The following is a 22,066-nucleotide window of genomic DNA, read 5'->3' as shown; positions in this document are numbered from 1 at the left end:
TAAAAATAGAAGTCATAATAATATGAGAATAAAGTTGCAGTATTACCTGAATAAAGTTTATGACTTTATTCCTGTCATTTTATTTTATTTTTTCTTTGTATTGCCGACGTATGAAATAAATTCACTTTATTTAAAATGTAATCTTTCAAACTGGAGCGTTTTGACAAATGGCTTGTGGAAGACTATTAGTTCAAATTTGATTTGAAAAAGATAAATTTCTGACTTTAAATCAAAACCTATCTGTATATTTATTGCCCACTGTTACTCCTCATAGTCAGACTTAATTATTCATTTTTGCCATTTTTTTTTAAATAATGGAGGGAGAAAAAAACCTCATAACTTGAGATCATTTTTAATTTTTGGTTGAACAAAACATTTGAAACAGAGTTAAGTACCGAGCCGTAGCGTTAAACTGGACTTCTAGCTAAAACCGCGAGAGCAGCCTGGTTCTATTTACATCAAGTACATCAGGCTGTGCTTGTTTCATCGTTTAATCCATCCTGAACTCATCTTCAGAGCCGAGTCTGTGCGTCTTGGTCGCTGGTCCCGTTGGGCTGGACTTCCTGCTGGGACTGGAGCTGGTCCGGCAGCAGAATCTCCACCGTGTAGCTGACCCGTTTGGCCTGGAAGATGCTGTACGTGTTGTCAAACCTCAGCACATCTGTTCAACAGGAAGTGGAGCCTTTTAAAGGGGAAGTTCGTGATTTGTGGGGATATTGGGTAAACAGTCGGACGACTCACAGACTCCTGGAAGCTCACAGGTCAGCGACCCGTCCTCAGGAACCAGGTGAGCGTTGTACCGCTGGCTGGGAATCACTTCCTGCATTTCAGACGCTTTCTTCCACTCACCCTTTCTCGTTTTTAGAAACACCCCAAAGCCGATGTCTGCGCCCTCGCAGGCGAACTGCCACCTTAAAGAGTCGCAGATAGGAAACATTAATACCAACTGTGTAATGACATCAACTTTAACTTGAATGTATTCCCAAACAAAAGAATGTGTTGGTATTCGAGATGAACATGAACTAAAATCTACACAAAACTTCTGATTTAAAGGCGACGTAATGTGCTAAATTCACATTTTGGACATTTTTATATTTCCATCTGAGTCTCTACTGCTTCTAAAAACAACCAGAGTGTTTAAAAAACAGATGCCTGGTTGTATTCTGACAATAAGTTGACATTTTTATTGAATCTGGAAAATGGAAATGTAAAGTCACAAATCAACAGGCACTAACCTTCACCTAGTGACCCCAGTGGAACTCTGCCCGTTACCTAGCAACCCCAGCCACACCCAGGCAAGCACAGCCCATTACCTAGCAACCCCAGCCACGCCCAGGCAAGCACAGCCCGTTACCTAGCAACCCCAGCCACGCCCAGCCAATTACCTAGCAACTCCTACCACCCCCAGCCACTCACCTAGCAACCCCTACAGGCAAGCCCAGCCCGTTACCTAGCAACCCAACTGGATTTGAGCACATTTGGCCAGCTGGTTTTAAGATACTTTATAAGATCGCCTGCGGAGTGGGATTTTGCTTGTCCCAGTATAGCAAACTATAAAAATTAAAATAAGTAAATAAAATAAATATAAACATTTAACATTGTTTCCAAATAGTTCAGTTTAGTAAATAGCGGTTCCACATTTTACTTGCAACATCGTTCTGCTTGTTTGGTTTGTATCCAGTCAAAGGGATGGAGGATGTTTCTCTTCATGCATGTTTAATTTGAAATTGATCTGTAATTGTCCCATTAGCTCCCGACCCCACTAAGGACAAGGGTGTAAAGAAATGATTGAACAAACAAACGGATGGACGGACGTCCCATCAGTCCACTGACCGGAGGACGCAGCCTGGGAACAAGATCTCAAAGTCCAGCTGTTGGGAAGAACCTCGATTGACGGTCAGGCAGTTTTCGTAATCCACGTTGACGTGATCCCACACGTAGTAGGAAGGAGGAACTGGTCCGACATGGTTTATCTGCACAAGAGTCACAAACGGTCAAAATACAGGGAATGAAAACTTGGGAAGTAGAAGGTTAGAAGAAATCGAGGCTTGACTTACGGAGCCGTTTTGTCTGACTGCTTGTAACCATGTTATTTAGACATTCAACAGCAGGTCACACCAAGCGCAGAAAGGATCTTTTTTCCATTTATTCACACAAAAATCAGCCAAATAAAATCAGAATAGTGTAGTATCATACATAACCCCAACTAAAAGGACAGGCCATTGTTTCCTGATGTGAACTCTGCCTACGCAATGTAGTTACATGAGTGTCAGTGAAAACTAAGTGTAATCTGGACTGGAGGTGGGCACTTATTTTTATTTTATGATCATTTTGATTTGACGTTATCTGGGCCTTTCACAATAAATTTTACTGGAAGATCCAGAAGTTATTGCTACTAACAATAATACAGTTCCTTTGAGATAATTTTAAAGTAATATAAAATCAATTACAAAGTTTCTGTAAACAAAACTGCCCTTCAAAATAAAGGGCTAGTTGAGACCAAAGACTGAAAACTTTTTATCATCCAGGTTTTGGTGGGAAGAGAGAAAAGAAATGATCAATTATGCAAATAGAAATTATTGATCTAGTTTTAATTTATTGTACAATTAATTGATTTATTGCTTATTGCAACAGGCCTATTGTTGTCACAATAAATTCCCAATCATAACATAAAAAACTGTCAGTATTGTTGGGATTGTTATTTTTTTACACCACTGTTTGTTCAATGAAAGCATCAATAAATATCAATAAACTGGAAAATATGATTAAATGAAGTTACTGTGTAAAGTTGAATTATTTAAATCACATTTATTTATGTAACTGGTGTCCTAGAGAAGCAAATTAAAAAAATTAAGATGAATATTTGTGTTTGTGGGGCCATGCAGTCACAAAAAATAAACACCCACCACTAATGTGGACACACTCACATGGAGAAAACAATAAAAACAGACTGAAGCAAAGCAGACTGAAGGCTGTTCAGGTTTAAAACACTCCCATTAAATAAACTGTGCACAATTAAAACCAACTGAGAAGAAATAAACTAAAATAAAATACCTTACAAAAGTCCATAAGGCTCAAAGTTTTTCAAGTTTATGTTTTCAAAAAACATAAACAAATAAATAAATAGTGATTTCTGATGTTTGCCATTTGAATCTGAGACCCTTAGTTCAAAAATAATTACAGGAGGAAGATTCATTTGCAACATTGACATTTTCTAAGAAACCAACAAAAATATAAATTTTTAGGCTAAATATGTTTTTCTTCATCATCTTTAGAGCAGGAGAAACTTTCCAATTAAAAAAATAGTTTATCGTTTGAAATAATGTTTTTTCTGCTTCTTAAATTAACAAAAACAAAAAAAGATATTCGGGCAATTTTTAAGATCAAGCAGGTGTTTTTATGATAATTTAATATCTTAAGGGTCAATTATCCAACCAAACACAAAAACATCCGTTTCACGTCAGTCTGCAGTGCACTTACTTTAAATAACATTAGCACTTTGATTTCTGCAGTTCACAATTATTTATCAAATTATTTGTTTTACGCTTACCTAGATAAAACAAAAGCACTAAAACATATTTACTACAGTTGCTTAATAATGCATGAATGCTAAAATGATCATAAAAAACCTAGAAGTTAAATTTAACCCTCGCGACGGATAATGTTTTCTAATAATGTTTGTTGTGTCATCATGTAAGAACAATGTGAACAGAGATCAGGTCCCAAACTAACCAAAATATCACCGAACAATGTGATGAACACAGCTAGCTAACCGGCGAGAAGCTAAACCCAGAGCATTTAGAGGCCGAGTTAATCCCAAACATCCTGAATGCAGACAAATGAATTTCCTCATGTTCTTCATCCGTCTTGGGCCCAATTTTTTATCTGAAGAAACAGCCACAAACATGAATCAGTTTTACGATTAGATCATAGAGCAGCTTCTACTGGGTTGGCTCTACGTTAGGCATGGGCCAGTTACCTGATCAAGGAGTCGCATTTCAGAGTGAGGATAAAAACAAATAATCCACGATTAGTGGTTTAGTAGATTCAAATTAGTTCCAGTCAATTAACTTATAATGTTTGTTTAAACTTTCTTTCAGTGTTGTAGTTTGACCACCATCCAGCAGGGGGCATCACTGGCCATCCTGAAGGGGAGCCAGTTGATACAGAAAAAAAGATGGCGGGGCTCATGCCAGAACCAGAGGGTGGTTTGTATGATGGCATACAAGAACAAAAAAACAAGAGTAAGTTTCCACCAGAAGTCACAGAGATTGACCTCAGAAATTTTATAGAAAAAAATGGAAATTTCAAAATTTGAAAAGTCAAAAATTTAGAGATTAATCTAAAAAATTACTGCATTTCATTTCTAGCAAATTTTCCGATTTCAAATTCAGCAACTTTCTTATTTTTCTAGACAATTTCTGAGATTAATCTAAAAGTTTTTAAGTTTTTTCTTTGCAAATATCCGACCTTTGTAGCTCAGAAAATAAGTTCTGAGATTACTGTTAAAATTTCAGGGTTTTTTCTAACAAATCCTCTTTTTTAAAAACCTAATTTGGAATGCAAATTGCACTTTATGAAGTTCTGTTTTGAAATGTAAACACTCGACAAACCCCTTAAATTTCACTTTAAATTTGTGTATTCAGCAATCTCAGAGATTCCTGTTTTGTTATATTTCATAAATATGTCTAAGTTTATTAATGTGAGAAAACCACAATTTTCCTATTTATTCAGTCAGTACATAGCACAGCTGACAAATAATATTGTTAAAATATATACATTTCTTAAATTCAGCATAGCAAAAAAATAAAAATAAATACAATATTGGTGTAAAACATGCGAGTTTAGAAGGTAAAACTTCGCCACCCTTCACTCCTTAGGTTACATGTAACTGTACAGAAAGCAGAAAGACAACATATTGTTTTACTTTAAATGTTTGTGTAAATAAAATGACATGGTGTTATGTTTATGACAGCGTGAGGATCTCAAACCGGCCCATGCCTTTACTGCATCAGCTACAGATGATCTGCCAGGGAGATTTTTATTGATTTGCTTTTCCTATTGCAGCAAAGCGAAGCGGCACAGCAGCAGCATGAAGGCAAACTGGACAGAGCAGGCAGGAACAGGCTGCGCTAAAGTTGTCAAGATACATTTTGCTGGAGAATAAATTATTCCAGAAGTTATTGTGATAAACGACAATAATTGTTGTTTTGAGACCATTTTCATTTAATATAATGATAATGGCTAAATAATGCAAGAACACATTTTCAAGGATAAATGAACTTTAAACTCTAATGAACATTTAATTGGAATATGTTTTAACTATCCAAAACAAAGAAACAAAAACAACAAATAAAATGAATTATGACGTCTCTAAGCAAAATTGTCGAGGCAAAAGCACCAGACTGAAAAGTTTTACCATCCTGGTTTTGGTAGAAAGGGAGAGAAAAGAAAAACTGTAAATAATGCAAATGGAAATTACTGAGTTTATTTTAATTCATCATACAAATTAAGTTTATTACTTATTGGTACAGGCTGAACCTGTAAAAGTTTTGTATCTACAACAACAGACTACTTTATTTGTTTACTCTAATACTGCCACTTTATTTTCGAAAAGGAGAAAAAGTTTTTCCACTTGACAATTTTGGCTCCTGTAACAAAAGGTTTGGACATGCCTGTTGTGTTTTATATTAAAACAGCATAAATATTAACCAAACATTTTCTGATCCTGTGAGATTTACATAGATTAGGTTCCCAGGATGGCTCATGGAGATTCATTTCTTTATTCAAGGTTCTTGGTCAGGACAGGTAAATCTGGCGGTTACAGAGCTAGCAGAAACCAAACTTTGCAAGTCAAATGTAAATAGGCAATATTTCATGTGCACCAGGCAGCCTGTAGTAAAGCAAAGCTGCAATAAACTAGATGAGCAAAAGACAAAAGTAATGCTAAAGTAAATGCATATCCAGAACAATCCAAAGCAGCTACTTGATTTATTTCATCTTTTTAAATCTACAGCAGGCTGAGTGGCCGAAGTTGGAATCAGACTGGCATCCAGTCACAACATATTTGATAAACAACCGTTTCTCTTGTTTTATATGCAACATATTGATACCTGCTACTGATTTCATATTAGCAGCAGCAGCAGCATTGAGTTAACGTTTGAAAAGGCAGCCTGTTGTAAACACTTAAAATTTGCATCTGCTTCCCTCTGGACTCAATCGTCTCAGATTACATCGTTAAAGTCTGTTCTGCACAGATGAGTCAGCATTACAGATGTTTTTCCAAATAAACTGCAAACTAAAGACCAGAAAACCAACCCAGAGTCCTAAAGAGCTATACATGCTTTCTCCATTTTTTCCTACTTAAATTAAACATATTTTAGAGCAAAATATGTCAAGATTACATCTTTTTCAATGACATTTACAGCTACTTACAAACATATTAGAGACACTTAAGTGTTAAGCTTTATAAACATTTTCTCACTTAACAGCCAAAGTTAAATGTATTTGTGGGGATTTTATGTAAAATCAGTACAGGTGGAGTGAAAAGAAATGCTACAAGTTTTTCAAAATTGTTTCGTTCCTCAAATAAAACCCAGTCCAACCAGCTTACTTTAAAAGTCACCTTACTGGTAAACAGAGTCCACCTGTATGTGATTCAATCTCAATATAAATCATCTGTTCTGTGAAAACCTCAGAGGTTTATTAGCGAACAAACAGCATCCTGGAGACCAAAGAACCAGTTTCAGCAGGTTACATTACTGGTGCATTCACACCAGACAAGGTTAGTCCACTTGTTAAAACCAGCTGACCAAACATGCTGGAACTCTGCTCTGGGGTTGCTAGGTAACTAGGCAGCACCTGCTGATTTATGACATTAAAAAACTTTTTGTAACGGTTCATTTTCCAGACACCAAAAAGCTTTAACTTATTGCCAAAAAACAGCTTGGTGGGGTTATTTTTAATGCCTTAGCTGTTTTTAGAAGCAGTAGAGACCCAAGTGGAAGCACAAAAACATCTAAACTGTTTGCATAATAGGTCCCCTGTAAACCACCTTGGTGAACTCAGCACCAGAGATTGGAGAGTCCAACCCAAAGTCTCCTCAGTGGAAGACATCCTGGTGGGATTGAGCAGTTATTCTAAATACTTTTCCCTCACTTCGCAATTATGCTCCACTTTGTGTTGCTCCATAAAACCTGGTGAACTTTGTGTTGCAATGTGACAAACATGTGGAAATGGCACCCAACTGCGTTTTTCAACCAGTTCTGATTAAAACACGACTGAAAAGAGGGCTCTGCTTCTGCCGTTCAAATTGTTACCAGTTGTTTCCACAGTTTCTGTTTGTTTCTAGAAAATATCTGCATTAGCATGGCCATATTAGTTGCTACTTTTTGTCTTTTATTACCTGTTGAACAATGACAGAGCAGAGTACACCAGTTAGCTTAGGTCAAGATAACCTTACTGAAGTTGATGAAAGCAGTTTTACTGCAGGTGTAATTAAGAACTGATACTTAATCAAGATCAGAAAACCCATAAGGTGGCATCAAAGGTCTGAAAGGCTAAAGTGGCTGAATCTGCTGAGAAAATGCTAGATCATGGCCAACATTTATGCTACAATTATTATAAATGTACCTAAAACTGATCAAAACAAAAAAACAACTGGGGAAAAAGTGCCACAATGTAATCAAAGTTAGAAACTAAAAGGGCAAACGCTGCTCCTAGAATCAGTGAGCCAGATATCTATTTTCAGTTGCCCTGGATACTTATCTTTTCCAACTTATCAGCCACCGCTTGCATGAAATAATCAGCAGCAGCAGCAGGTTTGCTGACTCACCCTGGTCCGACAGCGAGGATCTCCATCAGGATCCGTCGCCGTCCCTCCATAAATGGCCGGCAGCTCTTCTGCATCGATGTACTTCAGTAAAACCTCCTGCCAGTTTCCTGAAGAAAAATGTGTTTACACTTACAATACAATATAAATAAACGTTCAGGTCCTCTTAACATAAATGTTTAGTCCATGAAAAGATGTAAAAATGTGAGCAGTGAGAACGATATGCTGGTATTACTTAACCATGGTTAAGTAATACCATGTGGTTTGACACTCTGTGGTGCTTTGATTTATGGTATTCGTTGCACAAGTGTAATAGTTCAGTGTTGTGTTGCGCAGAGTCTGACAGTTGCGACTGATTCATTTAACTCCAGTTAATTAGAAACAGTTTCAGATTATATAGTTTCCAAAATAAGAGGGAGGGATGAAACTTAAATTTATTAAATCGGTCAGGATTAGGGATGAAAGGTATCGATTAATGAAGTTGATTTATCTCGCAAATAGTCTATTTTATAAGCCGCCGTTTTCGTAAAACCCAGTTTTCTCTTGTACAAAGAGAGTGGGCCGTCTTTTCATAACCTATAGGGTAAAACATTTTCAAAATTTGTGTATTAAAAATATTGTGAAACTTACGGAGCTTGTAGACTGCTTATATTTCAAAACTGAACCGCATAAGGTGAGATGTTCATCTCGCATCGGACTCTGTTTAGACATTTTCTCCATTGTTCTAGTACGGCCGCCATCTTTGTTTCTGTATCTATGGCTCCGCTTTACGGATGACCAGCGGCGCCCTCTGCTGGATGGAGGCCAAACTACAACACAAAAAAAACGGTCTATGCGGCCATTAATAGTTAATCTATTGGAACTAATTTTAATCAAATGAACCATTAATCATCAATTAATGGTAAGTCGATTAATTATTTGCATCCCCAGCCAATATAAAATTTTATTTCAAATAGCAGCAATATTATTATTGGCTATATTTTTTGAGATACTGTACAGCTCTTTTTCTTTATTGTTTATTTGCATTGGTTGAGTAATAACAAAAACAGAACACTACAACATTTACAGCCTTGGCCAATTTGCAATTCAGATAGCCTTTCAACAACATAAAAGACGATAAAACAATGTAACATCACAGCACAAATCCTAAATTTAATTTAAACAAGCTCTGGAGCGACGTGTCCACTTCTCACCACCCAGGATGTAGATCTTTTGCCGCGTGATTTCACTCAGAAGGTGCTTGATGAGGTTATAGGCCACAGGAAAGAGTTTAGGAGCTAAATGAGGAAAAAATAGAAAACAATGTAAAATAATAAGTATGTTGCAAGCATACATGCATTTTCTCAATTAAACAAATGGTTAAAAATATACATATAAAGTTAAATATATCCACATTTTAAAAATAAAAAACCCTTTCAATAAGTGGTTCTTGTGTGTTTTTTACAACCCTGAACTATGAACTGTTAAACTATGAAGTGTACAAAGACTAAACTAAATATATTGTTATTTATAAATTGGGTACATGAAGTTAGTTTCATAATTTATAATTTTATTTGATTTTTTTTTTTAAATAAGTTTACCCTTAATAACAAACAGCCTCTTCAGGCCTTCTGGGTAATTATCTTCAAACATCTGGAGGATCTGGAGGAGAAATACAGCAGAAAATCAGCAGATTGTTCATTTTAAGAGAGGATTACACAGTTTGTGTCACTTTGCACCTCTCCATATGTTTCTATTGCAGGTTTCCATAAGTGCTTCAGTCCCAGACCTTCAACATCGTAGATCATCGTGATTGACTCGACATTCCTGCCCAGCTAAAACACAACACAGAATAATAATAAAAACAACAAAACTTACATGATGGAGAAAAATGGATCACATGTTGTTACTACTGCAATAAAAGTTAAGATACTTATTACTTCATTTTTTAGGGCCACAAATCCAAAAACTACTCTGACAAATATTCTCATTTGGAATGCAGTTCTTTAGGTCACCAATCACATAAAGAAGTGTGGTTTGTAACATTAAACATAACCACATTTAGGCTTATTTTTAAATTTATTAATACTCTAATCTGCGAGAGACTGGCGACCTGTCCAGGGTGACCCCGCCTCTCGCCCAGAACGTTAGCTGGAGAGGAACAAGCACCTCCTGACCCCACTAAGGGACAAGGGTGTACAGAAAATGTATGGATGGATGTATGGATGGATGGATGGATGGATGATACTCTAATTGAACAAATGGTGCAGAAAATAGTAAAAAAAAATTAAACCACACTAATGGAATTTTTTGTGAAAAAAATAAATCAAAACATTTGCCAAAAAACTAAGAAATTATCAATAATTTGAGAATTTTCTATAATTTTATTTATTTATTCAAAATTTAAAGTCAAATATTTGCTTCAAAAATCTCACGACATTTTGAGTTTGCTCAGATATTTTCTAGAAAAATATATTGAAAGTTCAGAGTCTCGAATATAGAAAATGTCCATGTTTTTCGAAAAAGAAAAACAATGTCTGATTAATTTCAAAATTCCTGAGTTTTTTTCTCAAATTTTTGACTTTCGGAGCTCTGAAATCTCCTCTTTTTTTTTTTTTCTCAAAAACATTATCAGATTCAAATCTCAGATTTTTTTCTAGCAATTTTTCAACTTTTCAAACTCAGAAATGTCTTAGTTTTATTATTATTATTTCTTAGTTTAATCTGAAAACGTCTGAGTTTATCTAGCAAATGTTTGACTTTTTGAGCTATAAAATTTCCATACGTCTTCTAAAAAAATTCTCAGATTAATTTGAAAATTTCTGAGTTTTTTGGTGGATATTTACTCCTCTTTTCTATCTTCTATGCCCTAATATATTGTCGTAAGTTCCCATGCTTTAAGCTAGCAACCTCTGGATAGGGTACCGCCTTAGCGTTAGCATCCTTTTCTCTTACTCTCTCCGACTGCAGGTTGCATTCCTGCTGCAGCATCTCGCAGTCTCTGATCTTGGACTTGATGAAGTCCTGCTTGGACGCAGACAGGAAGAGTCCTTTGGGGTCCACGGGTCCAATCACGTCGTACCAGACGGGGCTGCCTTCGCGGTCATAGCCACACATTCCTCCTGAGAGATACTTCTCTATCACCTACAGGGGGGCAGCCATTTTGAATCACACAGCTGGTTTTTGAAGACCTGCAGCTGCATTTCCATTACAAATGTGAGCAAATCTTTGTCTATATTCTGCTAATATAAAAACAACAATCAAACAAAAAAACATAGCTAAATATGAAAATAAACTTAAATCACACATATCCATTTTGATATGGCAGAAAAACCACATCATACTTCTGCAAAAATATGGCAGCATATTAGAGCCATTGTAGAGAGAAAAAAAGGAGCAAATTTCTAACAAAAATTGGAAGAGTTTGAAAAGTCAAAAATTTGCTTGGGAGAAAAAAAAAGTTCTAGAAACTAAATTCTGGAGTATTTTCCCCCAGAAAATTTCAAACATTTGGTTGAAGGTTTCTAGCACATTTTTGAATTTTGAAACTCATAAAATTCCTTGTTTCTTCTAGAACATTTCTGAGATTAATCTCAAAATTTCTAATTAGCAATTTTTCAAGTTTTCAAAGTCAAATATTTCCATTTTTTGACTTTTGAAATGTCCTTGTTTTTTATTGAAAATTTCTGAGATGAATAGAAATTCTGGGGAATTTTCAAACAAATTTTCAACTTGTTGAAGTCAGAAATTTTCTCTTGAAAATTACTGACATTAATTTCAAATTTTCTATGCAAATTGAAGCAATTTTTTACTTAAAACTGAAAAAGTTTTTTTCTTGAAAATTTATGGCAATCTCAACATTATATATATTTTTTTCAAAATGTTCATATTTTAAGACAAAGAAATTTCCTTATTTTCTTAGATTAATCTCAAACTTTCTACTTTTTTTGCATACATTTGCTCCATGTATTTTTTTCCATCTACAATGATCCCAATTTGCGGTCATATTAAAAATTTTCCATCAACTTTGTCAAAACTAAGCTAATTTCTTGATCATAATTTCGATTTGCACAGTTTTATCTCTGATGGAAACGCAGCAGCAGGGTCTGTTTTTTGCGTTTTACCTCAGGTGGTTGCCAGTCGGTGATTATTGCGTCTACTTTCATGTGTTTCCTGAACTCCAGGTGCTGAAACAGAAGATGTGTTTGTTTAGCTTAAACATTAGCATTAGCATGGCGGATTTTCACATGTCCTGCAGATTAGTGGAGGTAGATTAGCTGTAAATGATGCAACCGGTAATCTTAACCTGCCACAGGTCTTTATTTAATCTCTTGTCTGTGCCTTATCTGCCTCTGAGTGCAGTGATGACTCAGTTTGTGAACCTTCACCCCCTCTGCCCGCTATAATTTGGAGCCTCGCCTGCAGCTAGGTGCGCCTCCACAGATTAATTAATAAAAACGATGCGTTTGTTTTTAGCTCCTTTGTGTAATTTGCTGCAGATTGTTTAATAATGGGTTACCTTTCGCAGCATGGCCTCAGACTTCTGCACATTGAAGTTCCTCGCTGAAACAGAAGAGGCAGAGGTTTAATCTGGTGAAAAATGTCTTAATCTGGGATTACACACACACCCTGCAGTTTAAATTGTTCTGTAGTTCTAAAAATAATTATAAAAAAATTAATAAAAATAGTCAAGACAGTTTTGAGAAGCTGAGCAATCAAATACAATGATCCCAGACGTTTTCATGATGCAGATTATGAGATTACAGATTAACGCTGGAAAGGAAAGATTTTTCATAAAGTCTGGAAAAGTGTTAAAGTTTGTAGTTGTTCATGTATAACAGGAAAAAAAAGATACATAAGTAATTTAAGACTTTCTATTTACGGAAGGTTCCTCTGTCAAACCTTTGTCTGTTCGTTTTATTTTTTGGAAAACTGAAAATCCCAGAAATTTAATTTCACAAACAATAAACTGTATTTTAATGAATCAGAGCAAAAATAATTCAGTCCAGCTTCGACTACTGAAGTTTAGATGTTTGTGTAATTCAGAGAAGGTAGCAATGAATTAAAAATAATCACTTTTCATAACCAGTTACTAAACCACTGGTGGAGAGCAGAGCAGACAGTTCAGCGTCTAAGACTCTGTAAGGTGATTAACCGAGATGAGCGCTGGATTATGCTGCGTTCACTGACCCTCCGTTAAAACAAATGTATTTGTTTTAATACATTTAAAACAAATAAATGTATTTTATTTGTTTTAAATGTATATTTTATAAAGGTGACGTATCACACTTCCTTTAATAAGGTCCATATAAGGGGTGTCCAAACGTTTTGTCATTTTGGACAAAAGCATCAAGTCAAAAGTAATTGTGGGCAAAATAATAATAATTTAAAAAGAAATAATTATTTTTCAGTTCCCAACAATAAACCAACAATAATTTTAATTAAACAAATAAATGCTTTTATTTTGAAAGAAAGAAAGGATAAAGTTATTGCAGACACCAAAATTGCAGAATTAAAGAGTTTTTTTTATGTGATTAAAATAGCAAATTTATTTGTGCTCAAATAGAAAATAAAAATAAACAAAATTATTCCTCCTATTCTCAGCAATAAGATCAGGATTCGCTTTAGAAACACATGCATTTAACAAGTAAGTTTTAGTAAATTAAATAAAAGCAGGTTTTCTGCTTTTTAGGTTTTCTGAAGTCTGATTAAAGTCTCATAATTTCTGAGTTTTTTCTAGCAAATTTGACTTTTGCAAATTCCCAGAGGTGAGTAACAAACCCGAAAATGGTGCTCAAGTAAGAGTAGCATTACTTCAACATATTTTACTCAAGTGAGAGTAAAAAAGTATTTGGTAAAAAGTTTACTCAAGTACTGAGAAACTGATCAAATTATCAATCATGAAATATTTAAAAATGACATCATGAGATGGATCAAAATGTAAATTTTAGTGGAAATTTAGGTATTTTAAGGACCAAAGTGACAATAATTTATATAAGTAACAAAAAATAACAAAATTAGGCAAAGGAACATTTTTCTGAATCAGTTTCTTTCAGTAAAAACTGTCTGATGAATTTTGTTTGGTTTTCTTTCAGTGGGTAGAAAATCCAGAAATTTTACTCAACTAAGAGTAAAAATACTTCACAATAAAGTTACTCAAGTAAAAGTAAAGAGTACAGGGCAGTAAAAATACTCCTAAAGGGATTTTTTTTTCTTCAAAAAAGTTACTTAAGTAAATGTAACTAGTTACTAGCAACTCTGGAAATTCCCAATTTTTTCTAGATAATTTATGAGATTAATCTAAAATTCTTTTAGATTTTTGTTGAAAATGTTATCCTTTTAGAATTTTTTTTATATCTACAATGGCCTCAATACATGTCCATTCCATCTAAGCATAATATTTAAAATGTAATAAATGTGAAAAATACTGCAGTAGATCATTTGGATCCTTTAATAATCCCTCTCTCTAGGCTGGAAAAGCAGGTGAGCTCTGTCATAAAGTTGAGTTTTTTACCCACTGATTCAAAGCTCAAGTCAAAAGCAAACTGCTGGAGATCTGGAGAGACTAAGCCTTGCTTTTATTATCTTTATGGCCGGCTTGGATGCGTTTTCCTTACACTTTGGCACTGATAAGACATCATCCTACTCTCATTGGTAAGCGAGAATGTGACCACAGATCACCTGATTCTCTGGCTGATGGAGCCAATTTACACGTTTGTTTGTTTGTTTGTTTGTTTGTTGGCCAACAATGCTGCATTTATTTGGATATTAGGACAGGAAATCACTTTCTTTATCCATTTGTGTCAGAGCACCAATAAAAAGTTATGATTTGTATTTAGCATGTTTAGCCTAGTAATTCATTATCAATAACAATAGATGGTCAATCGATCTGATAGAAAATTCAATATTCAACAATGAACTCTGATCCAGAACCGCACAGGATTCTGGGAGATGTAGGCAGAGGAAAGACTTCTCAACCTCTCGCAGCTAGCTAAGCAAGTCGGTGGAATCAGCTAACTCACTCTTTGGTTACCTAGCAACACAGTCACTCTCTGGTTACCTAGCAACAGCCTGCTGAGTAACTGCTGCAGTAGCAGTTTAATGTTTCTCCAATTTGCCTCATAACTGCTTAAAAACAAAAACAAATTTTCCCTTTCCTTCCACTCAACCTTCTATTAAAATGCTTTGATGAACAAGTGATGATCTAAGGTGGTAGAAGTACAAGTCTTTCCCCATGACTTTGATGAACATATAGCAGTTCTATTAAAAATAAGTTCTATTGGTCTTAATTTTCTAATATTCTGATAAACTAAATTCAGATGGGGGCTTGTCTGGTGCATCTTTTATGCACAGACTGCCACCATGCATGCATTGGAAATCATGTAAAATTGTATTTTCTTAAGCGTTTGATTGTACTGCATGGTTAAAATCCAAAATATTACATCATTACACTGCAAAAACACAAAATGTCTAATGTTATTACATTTGAAAGAAGAAATTAATTTATGTTAATTTTCATAAATTATTAATTTATGAAAATGTCTTGTTATAGGTGAAATAATTTGCTACTTTTTCAACTTTATTAAGGAATTTTTTACTTAAAATGAGCTCCCATTTCTTTCTGATAAGCTACTTGTAAGTTAGTACATTTGAAATAAGACAAATAAAACATTTGGACTAAAAACTAGACAAAAATACCTGGTGAGACTTTGTGTTTTTGCAGTGTAGTCAGGCTTTTTGTGTTAAACCTTATTTTTATGCAACATTAAATGGTAAATTTAGCTTTACATAAGTGCCAGGGTGACATAACTTTAACTATTTAGTGCTTTTATAACAGTAACAGAGCTTTATTGTTTGGAGCTGCGGCTCCTCGTTTCCAAGAGGCCAAAGCTGGCATTTCATAACCGAACGAAGCTTAAATAGGAGAACAAAGAGCCTTCAATGCTGCTCTGAGTTCTTGGTTAGAAACAATTTCTCAATATCTTCTGAACCCTGAACAGAGCAGCAGACTCCTGCAGCCACCGTAGTCCAGTGCTAATGAGATTAACTCTGGATTAGACTGATACTCAGATTGTTGGACCTCTGCTTCAGCTCCCCATTCCTCCCACTCTAAAGCATAAAACGACGATTACATGTCTGCTGCTTCACCCTCAAGCAGGGGCGCAGCCTGGCGCTCACGAGCTAATCAACCACTGCTGGTGTTCAGTCAACCACTTTTATTTATTTATTTCAAACTGTTTTTTAAAAACAAGAAAACAAGCAATCAGTAGGACAAGAGAAAACATGTGCATATATAACCAAGAACAAAATAATTAGCTTTACCACGACTTATGTTTGAAACGGAGCAGGAGGAAGTTAACATTGATCTAATCCAACCCCCTGTCTTAATTTAATGATATATTTTACTTACCGACTCAGTAAATATCAGAAATTTGTAATTAAAAGCATGTTATGGTATTCATGTGCCTGTTGAAATTACTGGGTTAAGAACAATCAAATTAGATTAAATAAGCAAAATGATTAGAAACTGACTCTCATAACAAGACAAGAAAATCTATGGACTCATAATAATAATATTACCGTAGTAATAATTACAACTGTAAATAAACATCAGAATAATTATCAACTCCTTGCCAATGTACACCTTATAAAGTTTTCATAATCTGTGTAATATAACAAATAAAAATAAAAAAAAACACAGGAAAAAACTAATCATATTAATGAGACCAAAATAACAACCATAATCTACTATGAATGCTAACAGTAACACAGAAGAAAGGCAGAGAAAAAACTCATATTTGTTGTCAGCCGGTTGCCACAGCAACGGGCGTGCGCGTGGCACAAAGCAGACGCGGTGAGAAAGAAGAAGATCTCGAGTTGTTCTTCGGCATTATAATTTCCCTTTGCTGAGGCCGACGCTCAATATCTGGGCGTTGAAGAACGATAAAACTGGACTAACTGCCTTCTTCATTCGTTCGTTCGTTTAACGTCGCGATATTCAAGTAGCATATAAAGTGTTTAATAAACTCTCCTATAGCAGCAATTCTGGAAAATGAAATGTATGGTTGTAATGGTTCCCAGCCTCTCGCCCGAAACATTCGCTGGAGAGGAACCAGCACCGCTCCCGACCCGGTCAGGGACAAGGGTGTTAGAAGAAGATGGACGGACGGACGGACGGACGGACGGATGGATGGACAGGTGGGTGGATGGATGGACAGTTCTAATGTGACGCCTCACTTCCGGAAGCTTTGCAGCTGATGGCCATCTTGGCAGGTAGCTGTCATGACAGCGGCTATGGAGTTGCTATGACAACAACAAACTAGAAAGAAACTTAGAGCTAGCTGTCGACTCGTTCCTATCTATTACTCGATTACAATTTTTGAGGACTCTACTCAACTCTGTGTAATATTAAGATAAATATCAGTGATATTTACTGTGGTACTTACTGCTAGCAAAATTAGCTTTGCTAATGTGGGTTTTATCTGCTAGCTAAAACGGATGTGGCCAATACATAAGATAAATTCATTTAATTCTCTCTTGCAACTTAAAAGAAATGATAGAAACCAAATGTCCTAGATTTATATCTACAAATACATAATTTACACATCAAATGCAATCTGCAGTGTTCTCAGCTTTAATTTAATCATAAATCTGATAAGACATAAAGCCGCGACAAACATTTTTCATGCACATCTCACGTTGGGACGGTATGTTTTTGTGGATGTGACTCGGAGCAAAATGACGTCAAAGAGCAGATAATCGATCAGTGTTTATAAGTTCAGCTGAAATCAAGAGTTTCTCTGTCAACTTCTGCAAACTCTCCTCACTCGAGTTGCATCAGTTTCATGTAATAAACCACAGCAGCTTCTGCTTTCCGCTTAAAGGGGAACAACGCTGATTTTCCCTGCAAATTAAGGGAAACCATTCCCAGAAAAGAAGCAAAAACTGGTGGCTGATCCAGATGGAGACTTTTTTAAATTAAGTACAACAATTAATTCAAGTTAGTTTTGTCTTATTTCAAGTGAACTAAGAAACTAGACAAAAGATACTATGTGAGATTTTGTGTTTTTGCCGTTCCTGCAGCACCCAGGTTGATTTAAAAATAAAAAATAAATAAATAAGAGCAGAAGGAGTGATTAGCTCACCTCGGAGCCAGCGCAACAGGAAGTGGTCATGCTGTGCAGGAAGTTGAGGAAGAATGTCTTGTACCTTCGATCGAAACTAAAAACAGATAATAGATGCAGATGTTAGCTCAAACAAACTTCACAGTTACGATTTCATAAAGAAATCTACATAAAGAGCTGAGATTTATTGTTTCAACACTGCCAAAACACAAAATCTGACCAAATATTTTCGGTTTAGTTTCTAGTGCAAATGTCTTAGTACACTTTAAATTAAACAAAACTTTATTACAAGTACATCACACCACAAAGATCCAGGAACTCTTAACTGAATTAAATGAGGTTAAATAAGTGACGCTTTGGTGACACTTTATTTGACAGAGTGTGCAGAAGACTGGCATGACACTGAAACATGAAACGACACATGAACATGAAGGAGTCTTTATTAATGTTTACATCTGCTGGCATGACGCGTCATTCAGTAAATAATGACATTTTAATGCAAAGTTCCATTAAAATTTAGGTTAATTATTATTACTTGGTAAATAATGACACTAAATGCAAAGTTGCATTAAAAGTTTCATTAAAAGTGTATTAATACTAATCAATCCACATTTTAATGCAACTTTTATTTGGTAAATAAAGACACTTTTAAAAGAAATTTGCATAAAAAGTTGGTTTAAAAGTGTCAACTTTGAATTACTTGGTAAATAATGACACTTTTAATGCAGAGATTACATCATCAGGTAATGACATTTAATCAGGATTTTGTGCATTTAATTTGCTTTCACTATAAAATTGTTTTTGCAATTTTCGTAACTAAGCAGATACGATCTGAGGCTTCCGTTTCAAAAAGTTTGGACGCCCCAGATTGAAATTACTCTTCATATATCTGGGAGCGTCACTGCGTTTAGTCTCAGCCAGTCTGGATCTGGAGGGAGCACTGGTTGGACTGGTGAGGTTTTCCCACACTAATCTACTGTTTCAGGGTCGAGGCTGCAGGCAAACACCAGGCGTGACGTTGAGACTCACCGGGTGCCTCGCCTGAACTGGAACAAAGGTCCGATGCATGTCGCTGCACGCTGCAGCTTTACGATGCGTCTGAAGACCTTGAGTAACTTTGGGAAGTTTCCAGAAAATCTCCAGGCTGCCTCTGAAGATCTGTAAGCTTTCCTCCATGTTTGCTAAAACTGAACCGATTCCCGTCATCCTAAAGCTCTGGGCATTATTGTCGGACATGATGGTTACCGTGTCCTGTTACTTTTGTAACAATGCAGTCATGTTTAGATGTCCGTTTGGACGATTCCCTTGCAGGTGTGGTTCTCTCCTATGGGAGTACTGTCTCTTTAAGACAAACCGTTCCACTCCCTGAGGAGCTGAAACATGCTGGGGATTTTATTCATCTCTCATCTGGTAAAAAGTTAGGAATTTTAAATGGCTTATGAGACTTTAAAGTCTATTTTAGTTGTTACCTCAACGCACGTTCAGTATTCATGCTCCTTGGACATTCATGCACATTTTCTCATTTTACAATCACAAACCTCCACGAGTTTTATTGGGTTATACCAACACAAAGCTGTGAATTCATGGAAGAGTGGCAAAAAGAATCTCATTAAAGGTAGCAAAATAATTTTTGTTGATCACCTTGAACACACGCCATATATGGTGCAGTTTTAGAGCCAAAATTAAGACTTTTGAGCATACAGTGGCGGCTACGTCCTTTTTGCAGGAAGCTACATCTGCTCTTAAGCTAGCTACCAATTAATGAGTGACCGTGTTGGGTAGTGAGCAGGCAACTACTCACTTGCATTAGCTTTGGAGAGGCTAGCATCCCCACTGGATTACCCTGCTTCCTCTACTGTCCATTAGCGCAGATAGGTTGGTGCTGGAGAAGCTAAAAATTAACAAGCCTAGTCATTAGTGGGGTCAGCCACTGGATTGGCTACTCATTCAGATATCCATTAGCACAGATAGGCTAGTGTTGGAGAGGCTAACAACAGCTTGCCTAGTCTGGTCACTAATTGGCTTGACTACTCCCTTTGCTGTCCATTTGGTTGGTGTAGGTTAGCACTAGCCTTGGATATTCTAGCATTAGCCTTGGATAGAGCAGACTAACAGCTAGCACGGCTAGGTTAGTCATGCACTGGATTGTCTACTCCGTCAGCTGTCCATTAGGGCAGAAAGGCTAGAGATAGAGAAGCTAACAACTAGCACACCATGGATGGTCACCAACTGTATTGACTAGTTTCTTTCTTGTCCATTAGCCTTGCATAGCTTAGTGTTCGCCTTGGATATCCTGGAATTAGCCTTGGATAGGATATTGTGCCTGGGGTAGTCATCCACTGGACCTACTTCAAACCTACTTCCTCTATGGTCCATTAATGCAGATAGACTAGTGTTGGAGAAGCTAACAATTAGCATTCCTAGTCATTAGTGGGGTAACCCTCTGTACTGCCTACTTATTCTGGTGCACATTAGCGCAGACAGGCTAGTGTTGTAGAAGCTAACAACTAGCTTGCCTAATCTGGTAATCAATTGGATTTACTACTACTATTTGCAGGTGACCAGTTTAAGCATGCTAGTTGCCAACCTATCCAATGCCAACACTAGCCTATCCTTGCTAATGGAAAGTAGAGGAAGTAGTTAATCCAGAGGGTGACCAGCCTAGACATGCTCGTTACTAGCCTCTCCAAAGCTAACACAAATGAGTAAAGCACCCTTTCAGGTCTCGAGTCAGCCCCTCATTAATCAAAGCGCGCAAATGGATATAGGCTCTGACGACAAGAAATAGCCACTACTATGTGCACAACAGTCTTGATTTTGGCACTAAAATTGTGCCACAGAAGAATGGTAATGGCATGGATTCTGGATCTGAGTTCATAGGTAGATGAAAGGACCTAAATACAGAGCGGATGTGTTGAAAATTGATCTTCATACATAGATGAAATATTTGACCTTTTTTTGTAAATTAGCAATAAGTTCAGTTTCTATATAAACTGAACTTATAATCACAGCTAATCTATAGCTGTGCAAAGCTGGTAGTAAGTAGGTACCCTAAAAGACTTGCAGGTGTAACTGAAAACCGAAGCTTACATTTTAACTTCCGCCTCAACTCTGAACTACCTTCTGTTGGTCCATTGATAAATTTAAAAGACTGAAATTTGTGGTTGTAAATGACAAAACAGAGAAGTTTACATTTCCAGAAATTGCACCTACATAAGAGCCACCAATTCATAAGCTGATGTAAATATGCCCCTTTTTTACAGTAGCTTCCTATTACTCTGTCATAAAAGTAGTAAATTGAGTGTTTTCATGAAACCTTTGTAGTGTGGAAGTGCATCCAAAACCGATCAAAATTATGGGAGCGGTAAACTGCATGTGAGCAGATAACAACCTTTTCCACACTGCTTTACTGATATTAACAAAAATAAGCAGGATAAAAAAAGGAGTAAAAATAGATACAAACATTATGAAGAGCTTGTTTAATCCATAAATATAAAACTTACTTGTTCCAGCGCCTCAGCCTGCTTAGGACTGAGGTCTCCAACTCTTCCGCTCATGTCTCAGACCTAAAGCTGGCGGACAGGCAGTGCTTCTTCAAAGTCAAGTTCACAGACAGACGCCGTTAAACGCGGGCCGGTTCTCCGTGTCTGACGCCGCCCAGTGATGCTCGTGTACGGCCGCAGTCTCCTGTTACCCTCCGCTGACGGCGGCCTGCAGGTGGAAAACGAAACGGAGGAGGAAAAAATGTAAACACGACTCTCACAGACGCATCGCCAGCAAGAGATCACTTTAACCGGCTGAGTCGGCCAAAGATCTGCGAGGGAACAAGAGAAGTCACTCCGCCGCAGGAAGAAGGCTCAACAAGATAAAATGGAGGATCCGCCTCTAAGTACGGGGGCCCCCAAAGACCAAAACTCAATAAACGCGAGTTCCTACGTCAACATTTAGCTAAAAATGGGAAATAAATGCATATTTAGTATAATATAATAAATAAATAAATCAGATAAAGAAAGTAGTTAATTCTTCAGATTTTTCATTTGACCACAATATCATAAATACAAATGAACATAATTTAATTTCTTCTTTGAGTAAGAAAACAAAAAATGTTATTGTCTAACATACAATAACACAG

At 36.3% G+C, this 22,066-nt stretch overlaps 1 protein-coding gene across 1 annotated transcript; it reads right to left on the bottom strand.

The window, feature by feature from the left end:
* Positions 1-336: 336 nt before the first annotated feature.
* LOC103134882 (SEC14-like protein 2) lies at positions 337-21,809 on the bottom strand. Its single transcript, XM_007547366.2, has 12 exons — positions 21,438-21,809; positions 17,956-18,031; positions 12,330-12,373; positions 11,935-11,997; positions 10,766-10,954; positions 9,550-9,645; positions 9,412-9,472; positions 9,025-9,108; positions 7,835-7,941; positions 1,834-1,973; positions 742-911; positions 337-661 (listed from the first exon to the last, which is right to left on the bottom strand). Exons 1-12 carry the CDS (start codon positions 21,489-21,491, stop codon positions 513-515), a joined length of 1,233 nt encoding a protein of 410 aa, XP_007547428.1. The 5' UTR covers positions 21,492-21,809; the 3' UTR covers positions 337-512.
* Positions 21,810-22,066: the final 257 nt, after the last annotated feature.

The sequence above is a fragment of the Poecilia formosa genome, unplaced genomic scaffold (genome assembly GCF_000485575.1).
Source record: "Poecilia formosa unplaced genomic scaffold, Poecilia_formosa-5.1.2 Scaffold20, whole genome shotgun sequence".
NCBI classification, from domain to species: domain Eukaryota; kingdom Metazoa; phylum Chordata; class Actinopteri; order Cyprinodontiformes; family Poeciliidae; genus Poecilia; species Poecilia formosa.
The sequence above is the reverse complement of the archived record's forward strand: the minus strand, read 5'-3'. Positions and strand labels throughout refer to the sequence as shown.